At 39.5% G+C, this 24,163-nt stretch overlaps 1 protein-coding gene across 1 annotated transcript in view; it reads right to left on the minus strand.

Annotated features, from left to right (window-relative positions):
• The window catches only part of il11ra (interleukin 11 receptor, alpha), a 42,673-nt gene continuing 18,510 nt past the window's right edge, over positions 1–24,163 (minus strand). The window contains exons 2-12 of the mRNA XM_053340148.1: positions 13,250–13,346; positions 9,046–9,112; positions 7,751–7,917; positions 6,924–7,038; positions 6,206–6,366; positions 4,742–4,905; positions 3,819–3,963; positions 3,368–3,460; positions 1,819–1,921; positions 1,517–1,596; positions 1–806 (exon numbers count right to left, since the gene is read on the minus strand). Coding sequence (XP_053196123.1) covers positions 1,518–1,596; positions 1,819–1,921; positions 3,368–3,460; positions 3,819–3,963; positions 4,742–4,905; positions 6,206–6,366; positions 6,924–7,038; positions 7,751–7,917; positions 9,046–9,112; positions 13,250–13,346 — 1,191 coding nt within the window. The 3' untranslated portion in view covers positions 1–806; position 1,517. The remainder of the gene's footprint in view (positions 807–1,516; positions 1,597–1,818; positions 1,922–3,367; positions 3,461–3,818; positions 3,964–4,741; positions 4,906–6,205; positions 6,367–6,923; positions 7,039–7,750; positions 7,918–9,045; positions 9,113–13,249; positions 13,347–24,163) is intronic.

Genomic DNA, 24,163 nt, shown 5'->3' on the forward strand with positions numbered 1-24,163 from the left:
TCTCCATGTCCTTCCCTCTGGTCAGGAGCCAATAACAGGCTGCTTCCTGCTGAGATCCATAATGCCCGTAATTGCTGCTTTGGCATCAGATGCACACAGAGAGACTGGCAAAAGTTATGCTTCCTTCACAGCATTGAGTCAGTCAGTCAATTGATGTAATAATGGGCGCACAATAATCTGTTACTTCTCACAATTCATTAAAAAACAAAAGGATGAGTTCTGTGTGGGAGAAGAGAGGCAAGATGTCCCAGAAAAAGAATCCCACCACAGAATCATCTTCTCCTGTTTGGCAGCTGCACCTCTCGTTCTCACTTGTTGCTGAGAAATTCAAAAAGGTTAAAAACACTGTCGCCCCTCTCCGAAAATCTGAAGCAGCATTCATTGTGAGTGAACTCAAAATGTCCCGGTGCAGCGTCGCTCCTGTGGTCCGCTGAGGAGTGAATTGCAGTGAAGTTGCTGACGTAAATTTAAAAGAGACGGAGTAGGGTCCCTTTTCCCTTGTACCTGCTTTGCAGTAGGTAGAGTCTGCTGATGCACAATGGGAAGTGCAGGTAGATGTGAATATGTCCGGCTAAACTTACCCTTCAGTCAGCTTTTTCATGCTGGGTAACTTTACCCTACTCTGTAAAGTTCCTTGTGTGGAGTTAGTCTCTGTCACCATAGATCCTGCGTGGGTTCTGACTGATGCATTCTTTATTAATGTGGTTGAATACTGACGGTCAGCGTGCTACAGTGATGAAGGCAGAGGCTGAGTCTTGGGAGGAGCCCTAGAACGGGCTGATGAGGGGAAGATGCTTGAAATCAACCTGTGAGAGGGAGAAGAGAGGGTAGGGAAAAAAAGAGAGAGAATAAGTTGTTGGGGAAAAAAAGCGAGAAGAGACGTTTAAGAAAAGAAGAGAGGAGAAGAGCCCTAGAAGAGTGGAGGATAGATGATGGAGAGGAGAGCTGAGGCAATGTTACAAAACATGTATAAATCATAATGTAATTAAGCACTGCCTTGAAAGCACAGATTTAAATAACAGAGCTGGATGGGAGATATACAAGCATACTTACAGGGTTATAATCTGTGTGTGTGTGTGTGTGTGTGTGTGTGTGTCTGTCTGTGTGTGTGTATGTTAGGCTTATAATCACAAACTGGCTGAATATCTGAAGAGCTGTAGAAATGTTGTTTATAGCAGTACTTTGAAGTATTTTTTTTCCATACTGAGGGAAACCTTTACCATGCTTTTTCTCACTGGCTCTGCTCCCATTTGAGGACACTTTGTGGTAGTTATATAAATATAAAAGAAGTAACACTTAATTAGGATTTCAATTATTTTTGCCACAGAGTCTGTTAGCTAACTATCTGCCAAACAAGCTAAACTACGAACATAAACAACCAAATGTAACCGTCGACAAGAAAATAATCAGAACGTGAGAACAGAAAAGAAAACAAAAAACTGAAAGTGACACAAAAAGCTTCAGGGAAAGACAAATGCAAAAACAAAAACATGATGGCTGTGTATGTGTGACTCACATTAGATTGACATGGACTTCATCTTGACCATAGAGGTGAGTTCTTGTTTGCTCACATGATCACGCCGCCTCTGCCTCACCCTGAAAATAGAAAGTCATTCAGTATCGCTAAGAAAAAAAAAAAATCACTCTAAAAGAGACAGACCACTAAGCTGCGGTCTGTGGATGTGGTACACGTGTGTTTGTGTGTGTGTGTATGTGTGTGTGTGTTTGTGTGTCCAACTGGTATGTTAAAAGCTTCACTGCCGACACAAAAAAAAAGTATGTGTGTGTACGTGTGTGTCGCAAGTGAGTGTGTCTTACCACACGACAAAGATGAGGGAAAGGACGGTGGTGAGGATGACCACGGAGAACAAAACCAGCAGGATCACCAAACCCAAATTACCTTCATCCTCAACTACAGGATCTGGATAAGAAGAGAGAGAGGCAGAAAATAACAGGAGGAGAGAAACAGAGAGGAATCAGAGATGAGAAAAAGATTATGAGCAGCAGAGGAACTGATGCATAATAGGAGAGACAGATGTGAAATGAAATAAATAATACTTTATTTCACATCTGTCTCTCCTCTCTTTATTCTAATATTGAGAAGGACATGGATGAATGAGACAACTGAATGACAGACACATCTATGACTGAAAAAAAAAACAGTGAAAACATGCATTTCATCATATTCATTTCATTTGCCAGTGTGTCAGACACAAAAAATAAATAGAAAGAAAATAACAAACAGTGAATGTGTGTGTTCCCTCAGATGTAATTACCCTGGTGAGTAGTTAATTTTAAAATCTGCCATTATAGCTCTCACACGAAGTGTGAAATAAAGAAAAAAAAAAGTGAAGCACTGGCACTCACATTAACAATAAAACAGGCAAAAACGCTTGGTATTTACAAGATTTAAAACTATTTATGCACACAAGTGAAAATGACAGTGGTTACACACACACACACACACACACACACACACACACACACACACACACACACACACACACACACACACACACACACACACTGAGGGAGAACACATCTGGTTCACAGCAGGCCAGCTTAAAGAGATTTGACGGCATCAGTCACAAAGAGTTTCGGCTCTCTACTCTGCTGCCAAAACCTGTGTGTGTATACTGTATCTGCATTTGTGTGTTTACTAGTGTATGCTTGTTGTGTGTATTCTGCATGTGTTCTTAACTTTTCATCCGGTGCACATACGATAGAAAACATAATACCCTGCAGGTGCAATTTACTGCAATTATATGTCATTTGGTGATGAAACCCAGCACAAGGTACTTGCACTGTTCTATCTGGAGTATAATACCAGTAAATAATTACCTTCTCAGAGATTGTTGCTGTATTAATGACTGATGAGGCCTCTTGTTCCTGCCAACTCATGAGGTAAAAATATACCTGCCCTGCTGTTTGATAAGCTATAATTCACACAGTGTAGCTCATCAGGCTCCAACCCACACTATGGTTTTGAGCCTCAAGCTCAGTTGGAGTCTAAAGCTTGAAACAATCGTGTTTCAAAACAGATTCAATGTTTTATCAACTTTACAGTAAATACTCACACTAATATGAGATAATGGATGTTTTGGTTCTGAATATTGTCTAACTGATTGAAATTGATGCACTGGATTTCAGTAACAGTCTTAAAGAAATAGTTACAACGTAGCGGTGGATGCAGTAAACATAGCCCTGTAACAGCAGTATAATATCAGTGCTTTTTAGCAGTCATTGTAATAGTAGCAGCTTTAATAATTGGACATGTACTAAAATGAGAGGAAGAAACATTCAGTGTTGCCTGTTGCTCTTGAACACAATGACAATGCATGCCTCATGATTTGAAGTAACATCTTACTGTGTGATTTTGCAGTGGAGGTCTCGAACTTTGTGTTGAAGGGAAAAAGATAGTCTGTGAATTTATCCTCTGCAGGTTCAGAGGTGCTGTAGTCTGTAGTACAAACACACACATTGAAGCATTTATTCACAGTGAGTAACAATGAATACATAAGAAACACAGACTTTGTTATTAAAGGCTGAAATACAACTGTTACTCTAAGGTAATATAAAGTAATCTGTGTCCCCTCCATTCACTGGTTACAAGTGCATTACAGAATTTCAGACACATTGCTTTTCTTTTGCTTTTTGAGTAGTCACTATCTGCTTTAATCTATCATTAGTTCTCAGTGTAATATGCTTATTGAGTTTCTATGATGATTGTTAAAACACTTAGATTTGTCCCTTTTGAAAGTGCTCTTTGGATAAATTGGATCGGACTATAAATAAAAATGTAAAACTGTCTCTCTGACCTTCCCAGGGATGGACTAAAAGCATGGGACTCCATTCACTCCACTGGCTCTCTGCGTTCACCTCGTCCCGGGCTCGAACCTGAACCTCGTGAGGGTTGCCGGCCAGGGCGTCATGCACCACGACATGACTATCCTCTGAATAAATCTGATACGGAAAGAAGGAGACGGCACAAAAACAAAGTAGCAATTAACAGGAAGAAAAGTTGGATGTTTTGATGGTGGCATCCCATGAACAAGCAGAGAAAGTTCAGTAAGCTGCTCGGAGGAACTGCATGATCAACCTTTTTTTTATCATTGTTTTTCTGATATCCCCCTCAGCTAAATGTCATTGAAAACATATTCACAGAAGCTTAAATTAGATGACCAGTCATCTGATACATGCAAAAGTTAAAGTCAAACAGTTGTCTTTTGTAATGTTCTTATTATTGGTTTTTTTTCTTATTCTTTTGTGGTTACAGAGGAACACGAGAGAAGACTGGCACTAAGACTGATCTGATTTAATCTGATGAGAAATCCCTGAAACAGATGATATTCATGGACCTACAATTTAACAAAACCACAGTTTAAACTTAATGGTGCACATGACACAGGGGCATAACCCTCCTTCAAAATTAGAAAAAAAGAATCATTTTACCCAATTTTTTCTGCTTCACCCCATATTTTGAATGTTCTTTCTTGCTTTTAGTATTTCCTGTGATTGGTTTCAGTCACAAACACAAATGCTAAGATTGTTTTCTTGTATCTAAGTTACTACGATCGGTGTAAGTTTGAGTTTAGATTTGATTTCAGGTCAACTACGAGACACTGAAGTCTTTCTCTAATGCAACCCATATTCAGCCTGTCAGTGGATGATGCTCTGAATTTGATCCAGTACGCACTCCCTTAAAACACTCCAAATGAACTTAACGGCCTTGCGTACTAACCTCTGACCAGTACATGGAGCCAAGCGGCCTGTATCTAATGTGAAACATTAGGGGGAAAGCATTCTGTAGCGGCCAGGAGGAGGGAAAGTTCCATGAGACCATTAGCCTCTGTGGATAGCCTTCAAGTTCCTTTGCCAACACGGACTCTGGAGGGTCTGGTTTCACTGCAAAGGAAGACAGAAAGAACAATAAATTCCACTATGTTTGGCAAACAACCAGAAACACAAGACACTATTGCTAAAAAGAGGATGTACATCACACAGATTCATTTCCTTAAAACCTTCAGTTTCTCAAGCTGTTATAGTTGTTTTTTGTGCTACTTCAGGTGTTTATGTTTTCATTGTCTATCTACCAGGAAGCCCTAAATCAAAATAACTCTTAGAAATCAGGAAGTAAGTGAAAGCGATAAACCATATGTAGCCTCAGTTCAGATGTAAATACTCAATGTTTTGATATAGTTTTTTATCTGATGCATGACTTAATATTGATATCTTTGCAGCTGTGATAATTAAATAGTGAATCCAAGTTTGATATAGGTAACTCAATTCAAGGAGTTGCAGTACAACTAGCTGTGAGGAATGTCCAATAGGCACACCAGCCGCTATAAACCCTGTCTCAAAGACGCTGTGAATGGCTCTGTTTGAGAATGATGCAGACACAGAAGCAGCAAAACAAGATAATTGAGGTTATTATATGAGGACTAAAAGGACACAGTCACAACAGCAGTCTGGAGAAATTATGCAGGCCCCTTTTTATGAAACTCTGTGTGTATGTCTGCACATGTGTGTGTGTGTGTGTGTGTGTGTGTGTGTGTGTTGTATGCATACACAGGTGTTCTTACAAAACACAGGTTGTTTTATCTTTACGCATCTTTATCTGCATGTGGGAGCTTCCATGCCTGTGTGCATTCATGGATGTGCTTTGAAACGCTTGTATAGCTTAACATATCTAATCAGTGCATGTACATGTGAAGACAGATGTGCACACTGAATTTCAGAAAATAAGGCCTTTTTTTCCCTATACTTGCAGAAATACCTTAAAGTGCACCGACAGCTGCTAGATGCTGGCTTCAAAAAATATCTTCTAAGGCCATCTAATAAGTATGATGGTTGTTATTTCGTTAAGTATTTCTCCTGTTATTAAAAAACATACACTTTGATTCAATCATGGGGCATGTTTCCAGAGTGTGAATGCAAAACTCCACACTTCTTATTTGAAAGTCCTGGCTCCAAACAGAAAAGATGGCTATGACCAATGTATTACATTACATTGCCAGCCAATCACAATAGTCATTTTTTCAGTAATGCTACAGTAGAGCTAGTTGTGGTACACTGTAAACAAATAAAATGTTGCTAATGTGTTTCATAGACATACATCAGCCACACCAATTTGTCACAAAAATAAGAAAAACAACCCTTATCAATCATTCAACCATGTGTGTGAGTGTGTTGTTTGTGAACTCACATAGCTCATGTAACCTGAACCGTCCAATTGTTGTCTGAGACCCGAGGACATTGATCTCTGTGATTCTAAGAATATGGGGAGTGTGCCAGAAGGAAGGATGATCTACAACACAGTGCTTGTGGGTGACATTCACAATGCATGGCCTCCACTCATGACCATTCCTTGAAAACAAGACAAAACGTGTTTAGTGTGTGCTGGAAACGATAAAAACAGCATCACCAATTGTTCATTACAGCTGAATGCTGAATCCAGTGCTTGCATGGTTTTACTTGACACTTTTATCAGATTAAATACAATCTGGTCAAATATAATTGAATTGTAAGCCCGTATGGGCTGAGCACCAGAAAGATACAAGCCACTTAAATAAACTAATAAACAAACATAACTTTCAAGACTGTGGATAAAAATTAAAAAAAAATACTGGCTTATTATTCTTTTCTGCTTGCAAATTGGAGTCAGACATAAAATGTGTGAAAACCACAGCTGTAATTTGTTATAGTTCAAAGTTCTAGTAAGTGCCACATGTCATCTTAGAAGTCAGAGTAAAGAGAGGAAGCAGAGAGGGACTGACTGGGTTCACACTGGGATACGACTCACACTGAACACACAACATTTAAAATGTAATTCAATGGCACAGGCACTATATTTAGTGTGTTCATATCCCATTCTGAATGTAACCTTGGGCGTTGCTGTTTGAGATGCAGTAACTGGCTCTTACCTGAGGGAGGCATTGTACTTGGCTGGCAGGAATGTCCTCACTGATTCCACCCAGGAGCAGCGAACAAACGTGTGATTGGGCACTTGACAGGAAATGCTCAGCAGCCCAGGGGGATCTGGAAAACAGGAGTCAGACAGGGTTCACTTTTAGGACAAGAGAGGGAGCTCGTTTTTTTCAGGGTCCTATTTGATGTTGTATTATTTCAAACATTTCCTAGGAAGTGAACAGCGCTGAGTCCCAGTGTCCCTGTCACAAAGTAAAATATTTCAGGAGAGGCTTGGCCAATGCCATGGAAAACTCCCTTTATTATTTGATACACTGTCAAGGAAGCCCACTTAGGGAGCCGCTTCCTGTTTGAGACAGTCACAGGAAGTGGGGGGCTTTGTCTCTGCAGCGGCCGATAAGACACGAGTCCTGTGAGGACCAGTAGCGCTGTTCTGATTATCACTGTTTGAATAAGATGCCATGTTTATAGCCTGAGTGTCGAGCCTGAATAACTGTTGAGAGAAGAAACTTAGAGACAGAAATAGACATAGGAGAGAGACACATGGTAGAAAATATGTTGAGGAGAATTTCAGTGAGAGATGAGAATGTCTGAGTAGGAGGACCCAAAACTTCTTTTATGTTGAATTATCCAAAGAATGAACTGGACTGAGAGCGACTGAGAGGATGTAAGGACTAAAACACAAGGGATGACAGCCTCTTTCTGCTTCAAAAAGTGTATTTTTTAAAGCTGCAGTCCAACGGAGAAAGACAGAAAGTACGGCGGAGTGTAATCACTCCAAAATTAGGCGCTTCGAGCCCGGACAAGTCTCAACAACACTTACGACCCAGTCTGAGTTTGACAGAGTGGAGGAGGAGCCCCTTGTAGTCATAGCAGCTGTAGTTGCCTTGGGCTGAGTGGTCGACGTGCAGCAGGACTAAGGATCCATCTGTTGTCACTTTGTGCCATGGCAACGCTGAGTTGTGGTTGAGATGCCACACCACAGGTATCCTGGTTGGGAACATGTTAGGCTTTAGTTATTATGCTTTTGAGGAGTTCGCTCACTGAACTGTAAACTGTCTGCTTATTCCAAGTACAACTAAACTCTTTAAAGATACTATAATAGGTATCAAATACCTAGACCTGCATGTCACAACTTTCATTGCAACAAGTAGGCTGGCATTATTCTAGAATATCTTACTGTCAATATCTCTGACCCATTTTGACCTTTTTTTTTAAATTACAGTAAGTAATTTCCTAAAATAGCTAGACAGCAGTGCAGTAGTGGGCTGATGAATTTATTTGGGTCTATTTTCTTTTCTTTTTCCCAATATTTATTTTGCCTTATTTGTCAGTACAGTAGTGGAATAGAGGCCAACAGGAAACAGGAAGACAGGGAGGGGAATGACCTGCACCAAAGGTCCCTTGCTAGATTCGAACCAGGGATGCTGCGATGTGGGGTGCGTTCAACTACACAAGCACTCCTACTAGGAGTGCTATTTTCAGCTGTAGATTAATAACCAGATAACTGATTGTTCTTTTTTTTGAGTTTTGGAAAATAATGAAGGTTTATGGCATAGAGGATGAAGCTAAACAGAAAAACCCAACAATAAAATGACATAACATATTATCTTTGATTTGTTGAAGATATGCTTCAATTTCATGTAAAACATCTCATCTGTGTTTCATGTATTTATTGATGTTTATTGTATTTATTGACTCATCCTCTTTAATTAGTGTTCCTGTATTTGGCACTCATCTTGTTTCCCTTCCATGTCATATTGGATGCTTTAGCCTTTAGCAATTAATTCACTGTTTGACCCTATATGTTACCTTGTGTTGCCATGACGACATAACAAAATGTGGATTATCAGACGACCATTCAAGGTGAAATATTTTGTGCTGGATTTCCAACATTTCTCAAAATGTCATTCAACAATTCTTGAGGCTGAAGGAACTGAAAAATCAAAGCTAGAAATAAACACAAGTAGCTATCTGAGTATAACTACTAACACTACTGCTTCTTGAAATGTGACGTGCCACAGCAACTGTTATGATTAATTTGCCTCTGTATGACTTTTGAAAGGTAAAAAAGAAATCTTCAACTTCAAGGTAGACAGAAAGCTTTTTTTTCCTTACCTAATAGGTGACTTCCCGCATGCCAGTGTCACGTTAGAATCCAAGCGCCCGTACTGCACGCCTGACACTGCAAACACAGACATCGCATAAAATATTAAAGCCCGCTGTCGTCTGGCTTATAGTATCTGCACATTGCACAATCTGACATGCTGTGTGTCTGCATTGTCTTCATTAATGTGATTTAAGCGCCACCATTTACAGTAGAGTCAACAGTATCACAATAACATGACCATACAAGGTTTGGGATCCTGCAGACAGCCGCCTGAGGAGACTTTGGCACACATTATAAAGCTCCTCCAGTGTGTTTAATTTTTTCTGAGAGCCTGTCATTATTGCCGTTAAAAAGAATATTACTCAGTATCAGTAAATCCACATTGAAATCAATAATAAACAGAGGAGCAGCAGTTAAGAAGAAAGCAAGGAAAACAAGGATCCTCTTTAATATTTCAGGTATTAACTTTTTTTTTAAATGAGCCCCCATTAAACAGACTGTGAGACGGTTACTCATGCTACTGATCTCACTGAGAATCAACACTAAAATCTGTTAGTTTGCAACAATTTGTATCATGTCAGCCCATTGTTTTAATTTTCCTGTCCGTAAGATTGAGTCACCGACTACTGCAGATTCAACATCATCTTATTTCCAGCAGTTACGTCACAAAGACCTAAACTAAACAAGTGACTGGCGTGTTATTGATTCTGGAACGGCGAGGACTGAGCGAGATACACCATTTGAGTCCTCCAAAAAAACAGTCAGAAGTTGGACACATTTCTCGTCCTCACTGGCCTGTTTTAGTGCACTGACTCCTATAATGCGGATTTGGAAGAAGGTGGCCTTTAAAAGTGGGCACAGCATGTCAGGTAATTTACTTATTTCTGCTTCAAATCACAAAGAACATTTTCCCCACTTGCCCCTTAGTGAGCTCTACCCATGCAGATTGATTCAGTTTTATTTGCTGAGGTTTTGAGATATCTATATTTGGGATTTCTGATTTTTTATTTATGGTGCTCATATCATTACAAAATAACATTTGGAAAACCAGAAAAATTTCCTGATTCCTCATCAAACCTGGAAAGGGGGGGGGGAGCACAACGTTCAGATATGGTTATCTCAAACCTGGGCACATACAATTTTAACATAAGACATGACTTAATAGTTTTAGTTTAGTTTGTTCTGTAACATAAAGCGAAACAACAACAGTTAATTAAACAGTATCCATTTGTAGCAACGTATCTAAAACATGAAAGAAAAAGCTGAAAGTCCAAATCTGTTTGGTGAAGCATTTGTATCATATATATATATATATGATAATATAGAAGCTGCCAAACTATTACTTACCATCACGCAGAATTGGAAGTTGGTGTAGATATGAAGCAAAACTAAGTGCAGTGTATACCTGAGTAAATATTTGTGGTGACGCTAGTAATTTACAGAGTTGATACTCCATCTGCTGTATATGTAAGTGTATGTGTGTGCGTGTTTAGCTTGGCTCCAGAATATAAAAGCTGGCATTTACAGTGGATCTAGAGTGGAAAAACATCAGTCTGCCACGCACACACCTTAATTAATTCGCAAACCTCAATCACTCAGGCATGCATACTCCCTGCTGGCTTCTCCTCCCTAGGTAACACTTTTTTTTTTTAATCCTGAGGTTGTGTTTCTTGTTTTTTGTGTTCATTTTTCCAAACTAAATCTCTTCTAATCTTTATTCTCCCTGTCATAAAATTATTCCAAAAAATAACAACCTCAGGCTTTTTCTATTGAAAACGTGACTTTCTTGTTGACACCAGAGATTAGTCGAGGTGACTAGGCAGGTGGAGGAGCAGAAGCATTTTCAGGATGTTATTGTTTAATTTGCTCTACTGATATATTTATACTAGACTTTACTGCTGCAATAACCCCATCTGCCCTTCAGGGACCAACTAACTTAATCCTAAATCAAATTTTACACATACACAAGTTGAAGGCTTTAACTAAAGAGCTTTTCAATTCTTGGTTTTCACTTTTCAGTTGTAGTTCTCCTTCCTGGCATTTCTGCTGTTGTTTTAGTGGCTACACGAAATCAAACAGCTGGAGGAAAGAACAGCAAAGTGCTCCACAGTGATTTTGTGGTTACGTTTATATTTCTGAGTGGAGGAGACCAATATGCACAAAAGAAAGAGGACAATGAAACCTACTGAGACATTTAAATAGTCAGAATAGGTCAATGGATGTATGTTGTGGTGCGAGTGGGAAATCATTCATCATATACAACACAAGGCGTGGTAGACACTAGCGATTTATGAGACACTGTAAACGAAGTTGTGTGGAAGCAGCTGCATTATGAAGATGCAACCTTCTCTTAAGTAAAGAGAACTGTAGATATCACAGCTGCAATCAACACACACGCCTTGTTCTTCATGATAATGTTTTTTACTGCTTGTCCATCATTGCTATCAGAATCATGATACTATGTAGATTTTGTCTTCTAAATGGCAGTGAAGAAGATATAATGGTGCCAAACAAACTGTATCACATACTGAATTGAACTTATAGGTTTCCCTTTTGTAAAAAGGTCAGTCAGAGAAAAGTAAACTTCTAAGTAAACTTGGAGAAATATTGCATTAAATACACTTGATAATACGACTCTATTTTTTTTATTGCAGAAAAATTAATTTTCCTTTGAAATGAAGTACTATTAAATTTCAATTAAATTCTCATAAATCAACATGATTAATATCTTTGTCTGTCTCTTTTCTTATTGTTTCTCCCTCTCTGATAGTCGATCCTCTATCTCAAACTAGTATTTAATGCATCTCTCACCAGCTTTTCTTTTTCCCTTTAACCAATGAAAACACACACACACACACACACACACACACACACACACACACACACAATCCCCTCCCTCTGTTTCTGTATGTGTGTGTGTGTGTGTGTGTGTGTGTGTGTGTGTGTGTGTGTGTATATGTGCGTGTGTGTGTATTACCTGGGGCCTTGGTGCAGTGCAAAGAGTTGGCTGTTCTGAATGTGTGTATTCATGTTTTATTGGCAGTGAAGTACATTATTCCCCAAACCCGCAGCGTTCCACTCATATCTGATTCTGCCTCTGGCAAGAGAACTCAGATGTGTGCACATGCGTGCACATGCATGCACAAGCACACACACACACACACACTCACACATATATAAAACCACACACATATGCACATACAAACGTGCAGCCACACATTCCCATACACAAATGCACGTTCACACAAACTACTGCGCACAGGAAGGCTGCAAGTTTCTCCTGACATTGAAATCAGATGGCAGGCAGGGTGGACACAGAAATTGCAAACTGGATGAAACTCAGTACTTTCCAAACAATAAAAAAAAGGACTCTGGAGACAGTGCAGGGTCAAATTAATGGGAGTGGGAAAGTTTTTTACAGTTTTACCTGCAGGGCTAAGAGTGAGCGTTCTTATTGTTGTTAAGTGATAGATTTGGCTAATTTTTAAAAAACTATAAAAGAGAGGGGGGAAATAAAAGACAGCAACAAAGAGGGCAGAGCAGCATTTGTAAAGAAACGAAACAAAAGTCAGTTTCTTAATGACAGACAGATCCCTGAAGAGCTGTGAGGGGGGGAAAAATGCTTTAACAATAGACTTTTTGTGGAGTGGAAATCCAAACAAAAGCATGAATTTCAATTTGACTGTTAAAAAAAAAAGAAGTGAATTTGCACATCCAAAAAAAGTGAAGACAAAATAGCCATAAAAATCAGCAAGGATATGTTTCAACAAATCTAAAGCTACTCTCTCTGATCAAGGTTTTTCTTGGAAGTGTGTGTCAGTGTTTTATGATGCGTTCCCAAGTAAAAAAAAAAAAAAAAAAAAAAAAAAAGCACACTCTGCCCAGATGCTTTATTCTAAATTTTAGATGTGTTTCTTTCCTTCTTTCCCCTGCTGTCGCTTTAGGTCCCATAAGTGCTTTGAGTTAAGAGAAGTCAAGTATGCCCAAAATAGTTCACAAAGGAATCCATACCTGATCCTTAACAACATGTGTGTGTGTGTGTGTGTGTGTGTGTGTGTGTGTGTGTGTGTGTGTGTGTGTGTGTGTGTGTGTGTGTGTGTGTGTGTGTGTGTGTGCGTGCGTGCAGAGTATATGCCTGGGTGTGTGCCCATGCATTTGCAAACGTATTGTTAAATGTGTCCTTGTGTAAAAGTGCTTTCCTGTGTGCGTTACCTTCATCAGTCCATATCTGAGCACGGCTGGAACACAGCGACCAAGATAAAAACCAGATGACTGTCAGACACACAGGACTGGACAAAAGACCTGGCATCTAGAGAGACACAGGGTTGAGAAAGGGGGAGAGGTAAAAAGGATTTGGAGTTATTTCAAAGCCTAAAAGGTTTGACAGTAAGATTCAACAGCAGCAGCAACAGCATTATCATCATCATCATTATCATCACCATCATCATTTCAACTCCATTTTAGTTATGGAAAGAAAAATGCTTGGAAAAAAAACACCCAGAATTTCTCATTTCTTTTCATTTCTACATAGCAATGTTGAAATTGCTTGGTAACAGCACGTTGTGTGTAATCCGTTTTTAAAAATCATAGCTGTGTTTGCTTTTTTCTTCCTGTCACATGAAGTAGAATAAATGCAAATGATAAATGGTATCTCACTAGTGGAATTATTAGAGAGGGTCTTTGTGAAAATTAAAAACACATTTCCTATAAAAAAAAAAAAACACAAAGGGAAACTATGTTGGAAATTATTTTTGGGTTTCCAAATGGCTTTGACTTTTCCCAGAAACTCTGATAGTTCAACTCGTGCTGAAAAGTTCAATGTCAAAGTTTGGTGCCATAAATCAACTGAACACATATAAAATTGTTGGAAGGCGTAGAGGGCAGTGTAATCTGTTTATAATTACAGTATGTTCTCTTGCTTAACTGAATATTGTAAATATATTTACAGTACATTTATGGCACATTATATGTCATACATTAAAAAAACACTTAAACTGGCATGATGTTTTCATCAATTTTTAAATGGTAAACATGCTACAGCAGCCTAGCTAACTTGCTTTGGCTTTGCTTTCCTCCTTTGAATACTTGTTAGGTTGTTTAATAAGCCGTGGTGCAGGACAAGACCTGTGTCTTTGTTTACAGATAGGAAGGAGACTCGAGCAAAGCAGCGTAGGTTGTGGTTCAAAGTCCATTGCTCTCTCAGCGTTGTGTAGCAGCTGCTGTTAAGCCCAGTCAGCCATCAGTGAAAAGCCAATGACCGAACAGTGAGGTCGCTGCTTCATGCAAATGAGTTTCAGATTCATTTTGTTGGAAAAGAACTGCTGTATAATGACAGAGAATGACAAGGATCACCTTTATGAAACCAACAAATATGAATGGAAGTTTCTCCCTTTTCAGTGACTATTTTCAAACTTTAGAGCAGATGTCTAATAGAAAAAGAAAGCAATTTGCTTTTAGTACAACTAAAACTGAGAGAAAGATTCTGTGTATTACCAAACATAAAAGTCTCTGTCATGAAGTAAGAGCAGTGTCATGTTATATTTTTATCATTGAGGGACCTTGACAACAGACGGCTCTATTCACACAGATCACTGCCACCCTGAAACACTGCTGTACTGTTTGTCTGAATGTTTCACCTTTTTTTCTTCTGTTCGCTCACAAACACTGTTTACTTCTTCTATCAGCTAATGCTGTACCCTCAGGCTGATCCGATGAAAGCTCAAAACATATAAACATGACAACTCCTGACAAGTGTGTGTTTGTGTGTGTGAGAGAGAGAGTCAGAGGCAGGGAGACTAAAAAAAGCTTGAATGGTGATAAGAGCCAGACTATGTGGTGCATGTGTTTGTGAGCGCACGTCTTATCTCAGGTGCCACTTGTCTTTATAGAGCTGCATGTGAGATATCCTCATGAGAAACATATCAACACCCTTAATTGCACCTTCGCAGTGAGATAGAGAGATTAAAAGCCCCATAAAGATGGTTTTGTAACATGTTTAGTCTGATGGGTTTCCTGTTCAAACAGGACGTTACAGTAGGTTGGGACATAATACAGTAAAAGATCAATAAAGAAAGTCAGACAAATGATTGATGTCAAACACAGGCAACAGTATGTGTTTACAGCACAACAAAACCTGCCATCTAGATCAAAAACAACAACAAAAAAAGCTAGAAAAAAAGAAAAGGATGACAGACGTGACGTAGCGCTCACTCTGCTGCAGACCTGTATTTAAACATGAATGAGTGTGTGCCTGTTATGTCACTTCAGTACTCCTGAGTAACTAAAAAAGTGTGTGAAATCAGGCCTGAAAAGTTGTAACTGGAGAGTAGTCATTAATTTTTCAGCCAACAGAGATTCTGCAGAAAAATAAAGTTTTAAAGCTTTAGAAATGGTCTATTTTTCTAAAGAATATTCATCACCCTACTTCATCTTTGTATTCTCCAATGCCATGTTTCTATAGAAACAGAGCCAGACCATGTCTCCTGGTTTGACGGTGAGTGAGTCAGTGAGAGAAGGTAAGAGCCTGCTGCTTTCAACTATACAAAAACTGAATTTCTTTCAATGCCAGACAGAGTTCAGCCTCACAAAGAGCACAAGAGCAAAACGCAGATCGAGGTAGTAGGCTGACAATCACAGTGATGGTGACCCAGCCCTTTTTATACTCAGTGATCATCTTCAAAGAAAGAAAACATGAAGACATAAGGACACTGAGGCTCCATCAATGAACCTTTGCTTTATTGTTCTTTAGATATAACCTTACACCTACACACTGATGTGAGGAAAGCCACAACTCATCACTGATTTGAAGTTCACCTAGATTCTAAAAACAATAACGGGAAAAGAATTAAAACAACAATAAATGATCTGCTTTTACCCCCTTAGTTCCAATCGATGCTGGGTTCAAATGAAGCAAGAGTTGTAAACAAAAAGGCACATGTACTGACTGTTTTGGCAACCTGTCATACTTACATCATTGGCGCTACGTGCATCAGCAGAGGAAAACCAAAACAAAGCTTTATACCCAAGACTGACTGCAAGTCATGCAGCATAACTTTATCTCTCTACCCTGGTGGTCACGGAGGGAGCTCCAGAAGAAAAAGGTCTTCATATGTCAAGAATAGTGACAGACAGCTAGAAACAGGATGGAAACAAGTTGTCTTGTAACACCATAAGATAAGAGGAAATGTCAAATAAATCAACAGGTTGTTTCTTTTGATTCAGTTGCCTAAATAACAATGTGTAGCATATTTTGAAGATCTACATAACAGATTGGCTCCTTGATTCCTTGATGTGTGACACTAAATAAACTTGACTCTACAGTTTTGCTCAGGAGGCGCTTTTTCAGTGCACTGTGGCTGTGAGTGAGATGACACCTGTAACCTCTGGTTCTTGGCACCTTAGTAAGAACAAGGTCACCCTGCCAAACAGATCATATGTTTATTTAAACAATAAAATAAATATAATCATCTCTTCATCTGGAGGACAAGGTGTTATGATTGGCTCATAGAAGTGCCAGGAGGCTGCCAGTGTTTAAACAGTGGCCACAATGTGTTGGTGTGTAAAGTATTAGACACTGATTAACAGTGCTGTTGTGAGTTGAACAGTAAGGATGATTATATGGCAGCTGTGTCACTCACATGGGGTAAATACTTTTGGCTTCAGAAAATGGAGCTATATCCAAAATGAAAAACAAAAAAAGGGAAAACTGAGAAGGACAACTCTTTGATTTCTCTGAAAATCAGCTGTTTTTGGGACATGTACTCAGCGGATCAGTACATGCCCTGACTGCTTCTTCTGTTCGTGTGGCACGTCTGCTGTTTGTCATCTGACACTACGACACGCTGCAGTGTGTCTTACTTATGACCTCTCAAACCCATCGCTCTCTGGCACAGCATCGTTTTGCTACATAGCCACTGCCTGTGAAATGGGTTTATTTATAATATCTGTGTGTACTTTAAAAGAGACAGACTATATTTGTTAAGTGAGATTATGAACGTGAAAATGTTTTTAAGTAGTCAACCTTCTAAAATCATACAGGAAATACACGTTGTTGATTATGGACATTTGAAAATGTTTTTAAGCAGTTAAAATTCTAAAATCATACAGGAAATACACAGTTTTGATTTGTTTATGTTCTCAGCTAGTGTTTTTGTTTTGTTTTTGTTTAACACACTGGCTCAGCTGAAGGTTAAAGGTGGATCCAACCAAATAAATATAATCCCATTAATTTAACTGGAAGTATCACGACCCATTTATCATCCCACCATTGGTCAATCTAAATCTCCATGGCCTGGCTTTCAAAACTCATTTTGGATATTTCAGAGCAACATACACATGAGACATATTATCTGATAAAAATCAAGAGATGGATGATGGATTTCATCATCTCCTTTTTTTCCCCCTGCGTGTGCATCTGCCAAAAGAAAGCAGTGCAGCTGAGACTGAGACACCCACAGTGGCCCACAAAATGTTACCCTCCAAAATGTACACAGAGTTCTGGGGAAAAAAAAGAGATAAAAACTCTATTTCCACTGGTGTCTTATGATGTAGCACAGCGGTGTTACATTCACCACTACGGCACTGTAACTGCACATATAGCAAACTCAGCAAATTCAAGTCTCACATTCTCATTTGCTTACATTCCTCTTTTTCTGTCCATCCCTCCCTTCTTGTGTTGTTAAGCTTCTTTAAATTCAGTACATTCTGTGCACTTGACAACTCTAATCTTTATACTCACACGGTTCAGACAAGAGATTAACAGAGAAAATGAAGAGATTTCTGATGGACTTGGTATGGACTATGATATCTTCTTTTTATAATTACTGAGTCTTTTCACGTTTCTACGACTGGAAAATGGCTCCAAAATAAAAATATAACAAGTCTTCCGGTGTGCAGCAAATATTTGTTAATCGGCTTAATATGGGTTCAGGGAATATTAATTAATGTCTGCAACGTGAAGGGACACTAGATGTTTCTTCTGCTACCCACCGCTTTCAGTCTGTGCAACATACTTTTTTTAGACCTCGACACACTTTTTTTCTGCCCTGCTCAACTCTGCAGTCTGTCCTTGGCAACGTTCTCTACCCCTTTAACGCCAGAACTTTCAAGGTTCAGTAAACATATTTGTGTTCGAGTTTATAATGGCTTACCCTCTCCTCGGTTTTTCTGCTTTCCTACCAGAGTAACTAGAGACCAGAAAATGCAGGGCTTGCTGCATCTCCCTACCTGCATGTACCTTTTCCATCGCTCTCATGAAATATTTCCATTCTGTCCATTTGCTGTCTCTTATCTCTAGTCCCCCCCCCCCCGCCCCCCCTCCTCACCATCTTTTGAGGTCTCTTTTCTCCCTGTGTTTTTCCTGCCACTGATTGTTTTCCATCCACTATTGCCAGACAGTACAAGGTCCAGTAAACATATTTACACGAAAGGTTTACAAATCTCCTTCCCTGACACTTGGGAACAATGCCGTTCCCTGAGAGCAGAGTGCTAATCTGTCCTCTCGACCATAAGCAACATGTTCCTGCTCTCTGCTGTGTTTGTATGGCGGGTCTGTCCTTTGTATGTGTGTGTGTATGTGTGTATGTGTGTGTGTGTGTGTGTGTGTGTGTTTCTACTAAATGCAGGGCCATGTGGTGTAGATTGGATATCTCAGGTTCCACCCTTAAATCTCGAGCTATTTCTGGCAGAAGGCCGTGTTAGAGGACCATCAAACCAGCATATTTGATCTCAAAACTGATCCTTCTGCCAAAGAAAAGCCAAAACCAGGGATCCACTGACACTTAAGATAAATACCTCTTTCGTGACATGAGAATGTGGTGTGAATCTCTCTCTTTCATCTAAACTCATCTCCAAATCTCTGCTCTGTCATGTCACTGATGCATTAGATATTTAAGGTGTGTCTTCAGGTGTTTTTGCAGAGGGAAATTGACCATTTTACACATTTTTTTCTAACTCTAAGTACACGAATCACAGGTTAAAGTGTGCGATTTCCTCTGGTCTAATCTCGCGGACGTAACCACTTGGAAGTTTACAGAAAGACTTTGTTTCATCTCTGCTGTGTAGATTTTATTAGATATCCTCAGGAAGTCACTTTTAAAGCTCCACTGTGAGAGACTGCTTTAAAAATACATTTGTTTTAGCCAAAGAAAATCACAAAGAATGGAAAATTTTAAATAAAGAAAGTCATAACTGAAAAGAAATTAAAATGAAACCATGTGGATTCACCTGATCTCCTCGTCTCATATATGGGTTATGGTTAAGAAGCAGGAAGCACTTAGTTTAGACGAAGCTGGACTCGCAAATGTTAAAATGTTTTGCCCTTTGATGCAAAAGAAAGAAACCAGTTGAGTGAAAGTGGTGAAAGCACAGCTGAGCTCACTCCTTCAAGTTATCGCTTCTGGAATCTCTACAGGACTGATTTTTTTTTTTTTTTTTTTACCACAACCCACTTTCCTCCGCTGCTGGTTGAGGTCTTGCTGAAGCTAAATCTGAAAAACCACACTTTCATTCAAAGTCAACACGTGCATAATGAACTGTGATGCCCCTCATACACCGAGCTACCTGTACGGTGGTTAAGAGATACAGTCTTATCCTCTGGTAGCTGGTTGATGAAAAATTGATGCGCTGTGTGGAAGGGACGACATAGCGAATTAGCCTTTGTGTCATGCATTTTAACTGAGGTGCTTCTTTGTTTATTTTTCTTCCTCTGTGTCATCCATCTATCAATCTGCCTGCATGGCCGTCTGCATTTCTTTGTGTCACTGTGAATAGAAGACTATCAAGGACCACCATAAGCTCTCAAATTTCAAGTCTTTCTTTCCATAGGTTGTGTGTGAGTGTGTGTGTGTTTTTTTAAACCACAGCCTGTTGTGTGACTCACCCTCTCCAGTCACCTTTCTACTATATCTCTTCCAGCAACAACCAGAATAGACTGGAGAGAGAATGCAGCCATGGATATTGTTACCAGGATGCACCCATAATGCAAGTATTCCCATATGCATGAAGATGCAAAACAACAAGTCTCAAATCCACCAAACACACTATTTGTACATAGAAAATAAAATTGCAGCTATTTATGTTTTATAGACTTCGTAAATCCACACAACCAGAACCACAACCAGAGTTATTAAACCTAATTGCAGAAACAGAATGTGCCCTCCAACAGTGACAATAAGGTCATGGGTGAAAGCCTAGAAGCACTTGATGATGAAAAAGGCTTCATAGTAAGATGAGCTGTGTGAACACTGACGATGACTAATCAGATGCGAAGGAGCTCTCTTTTAGCTGGTCCTCTCTGTGGCAGCACAATCCCACATAGTGAGTCACTCACACACTGGCATGCCACAGCACATTCAGTCGGCTTCTAAAAAGACAAGAAGGAAGACAGAAGCTGCTTTCACACATATGCACCGGAACCCCCGGACTTATCTTGACATTACCCGGAGGAGCTGGATCCGAGAACACAAATGTTCGAATCTGTTGGACCGGACATTTAACAGACTTTACCCTGCCAGCCCTCTATTACAAAGTAATGTCCGGTTGAGTCCATTTGTGAATAGCAGGATTCACAGAGAGCAAGTGGGCGTGTTGGTGGTGTTTCTGTCACATGACTGGTGCAAAAACCAGAAGAATACAAACGGGGGTGAAGAAGAATACTTGAATATTGTTTCTCACTCTTTCACTGATAATGAGGATACGTCCAAATACATGTAGTATTGATATCAATGCAAAAACAGTCCGTAGACTCATTTGCCATCTTTGGTGTGCTGCAAATAAAATACTGTTATTTCCACAATGTACTTTTTGTATCACGCTCCACCTCTTGCACAATCTACACAGACACCTTAACCAAAGTGAATATATCTAGTAGGTGAGAATGCATCTAACGTGTTTTGTGATATATATGTATGAAAGGGTAACTCTGGACATGATTCTCCAGACGTGGTCAGAAGTTCAGTTAAATACAGGTTTAAACAAATAAGAGTTGAAATTACACACAAACATCTCTTAGATTAGATAGAAGTCAAGTCAGATTAGTCTTTAATGTGATTTTCTGTACACACACAAATATGTGTTCATTGTTTTGCTGCCCACTGACAAATTATTACAGGATGTCCTGTACATGAGGACAGGTCGTTAGAGGTTATGTCATAAATTAAACATTAACAATGACTAATGTTTAATTTGCGCAATTTGGTCATCAGTGTGTATGTATGTGTGTGTTTTCGTGTGTGCTATTGCGAGAAACCTGCACTCAAGACTAAGGAAATGATGACAAGAAGGCAGATTAGCTACCTAAATAATACAAGTGAATGTGTGTGCATGTGTTTAGGAGTGAGAGAACACAATATGACTGTGTGTGTGAGAGTATGGACTCTCTCTGTGCGTGCGTGTACGTGCACTAAGCCAACATGATAGGGAGGTCAAGCCAAGAAGGGTGCCATGTAAGCGGGGGCGTAACACAATGGCTCTGGTGTTTACTCTGGTCACTACGGCAACCACTGAGCACCCTGTCTGTCTGAGCTTTCCAGGCGATAACAACTCTGCTGACTGACATATGTGTGTGTGTTTGTGTTGTATTTCCATATGTGAAGCCTGGCTCCCTGCCGGATGTTTGCTACCATTTTATTGTTATCAGTTGTTTTATTTAAAACACTATAAATGACGTGGTTGATGATTTTTTAAATATTTTTTTTCGCTGTCAACAAATCTCATATGCAGAACATGGAAATCTTTTCCATTCAGTTTTTACGTTCCTGTTCTGTTGTTTTATACACTCTCATTAAAATATAAGCAACTGTTGCCACTGTGATATTGGGATTATAAAATGGTTTACACAGGTTCGTGAGAAGTGTGAAGCATTGTGCTTTCAAGGAAAGACTTGACTTAGCCAAGGTAGAGTGAGAAGTGTTTCCTGCTGTTTGTTAAGGGGTTTAAATCTGAATTCATTCAACATTCATTTATCTTGAATACTGAAAAACAACTTTTTGTATCAAACACTGTAATTTATCGATTTATAATACAAGTATTTATTTTTTTCTATTGGTCAATTCTAGTTTTTCTATCACTTGTAGTGTACTATACACACTATTACCATTATGCATATTCAGGAAGACTCAGGCAGAGAGGTTTCGGTCAGGCTTTGAAATCAAATCATCTAATGTGGACCAGTCATGAGTGTACACGAGATAAGGAAACAGTTGAAGTGGAAAAATGAGAGCTTGTGTTCCTGAGGAAGATAAAAAAGGCGATAAGCGTTTAAAGACAAGCAAAAAAAAACCCCAACTCTGTTACCGAGAAAGCCAATGCACTACTGGAAGTATCTGAGTGAGTTAGGGAGGAGATAGGAAGACAGAAAGAAGAGATACGGAACTGATTACACTCACTTAATGGCTTTGATTTAGAAACATTTCAGACTAACCATTTGGCCTAAAGCACACACAGTAAGTAGCACTGTATGAATACAAGCAGCGCTAAAATATTGGTGTTGCTAACATAGCAGGTACTCAAATCAAAATAGAGTTAAAGCCTCATAACTGTGTACTCAAAGTTGTCCTTAAACTGTCACATTAATGGTTTATCCATTCCAATTCAGCTCTTGGATTTGATTGGATGTGTGGTCAAGTGTTTTACTAAGTCAAACATTGCCATGGCAATAATTCAATATATCAGCTTTAAGCTGATTTTAAAAGTATTACAATAGTAAAATAATCATATTGTGTTATATTTTAGACAAATTGAACTATTTAAGTTTTATCTGTTGACTACTGCACAATGCATATATAATGAAGATGACACTGGTCACCAATTCAGGCACCACTAATACAGGACAAATACATAAAGTTGGACTTCTGCGATGGCTCCTACCACATACAGCGAGATAAATGAAAAATAGGTGCCCAGTTGAGCTGCTAGGCTGACTTCCAACTTTTACCCTAGCCTAAACACACAAGGAGTAATGGCTGCCATGTGTACAGAGATAGCACCCAGCCAATCGACAGACAAAGGGCCTGAGTGTGTATGTGTGTGTGAGTGTGAGTGTGAGTGTGAGTGTGAGTGTGTGTGTGAGTGTGTGAGTGTGAGTGTGAGTGTGAGTGTGTGTGTGAGTGTGTGAGTGTGAGTGTGAGTGTGAGTGTGTGAGAGAGAGAGAGAGAGAGAGAGAGAGAGAGAGAGAGAGAGTATTACTTAATTACATGTTAAGAAATCAGAAAATGTGAAACAGTTTGGGACTCGTTACTGAAAGCAGAATTTTCCATCAAATCCTTTCAAAAATATTACTGTGTGCATGTGTGTTTGGCACAAGTATCACAAACCTGTACTGTGTGCGTGTGTGTGTGTGTGTGTGCATGTGTGTGCATGTGTGCGCGTGTGTGTGCTGCGGCAGTATCTTGGCCTCAACTCGACAACGCTGGAATTTCCTTCGGCTCAGCCGCCAGGGCAAGATGGCTACCATATGCCAGCTATTCACACACACACACGCACACGCTCACACACACACACACACACACACAAACACACACAAACACACACACACACACTCACAGTTGAATGAAGACCGCTATCCAGCAAGCACACAAGTTTGTGATACTGAAGCCAACCTCACATATAAACAAACGCAGGCTGAAATGCATAATGGGCTGAAGGCTGAACTAAAAACACAACCAAACACACAAACTATTTACACACCTACCCTTTGGCTTATAATCTATACACACATGGATATGTAGTGTGGGTACATTTGTGTTTGTGATTGGGCACGCATTTGCACTATTAGTTGGAGTGAAAAAGACTGTACTACTACTACTACTACTACAACACACACACACACACACACACACACACACACACACACACACACACACACACACACACACACACACACACACACACACACACAGGGGGAGAATACACACTTGTCCATATACATCACCTCCCAAAGTGATGGTCATAAAATTTCACCCGAAGTGAAGTTTTAAGACAATTTTTTTATGACAAAAACCAACAGGCAATTAAAAAAAATCACTCGTTTGAGGAAACTGTACAAGTATTGATGTGTGCACGATTCACCACGTTATAATTGTGGACATATGTTATTTTGACTTTTTGGGGATGAAGTAATAGCATTAC

This window comes from Scomber japonicus, chromosome 19, assembly GCF_027409825.1.
Source record: "Scomber japonicus isolate fScoJap1 chromosome 19, fScoJap1.pri, whole genome shotgun sequence".
Taxonomy (NCBI): Eukaryota; Metazoa; Chordata; class Actinopteri; order Scombriformes; family Scombridae; genus Scomber; species Scomber japonicus.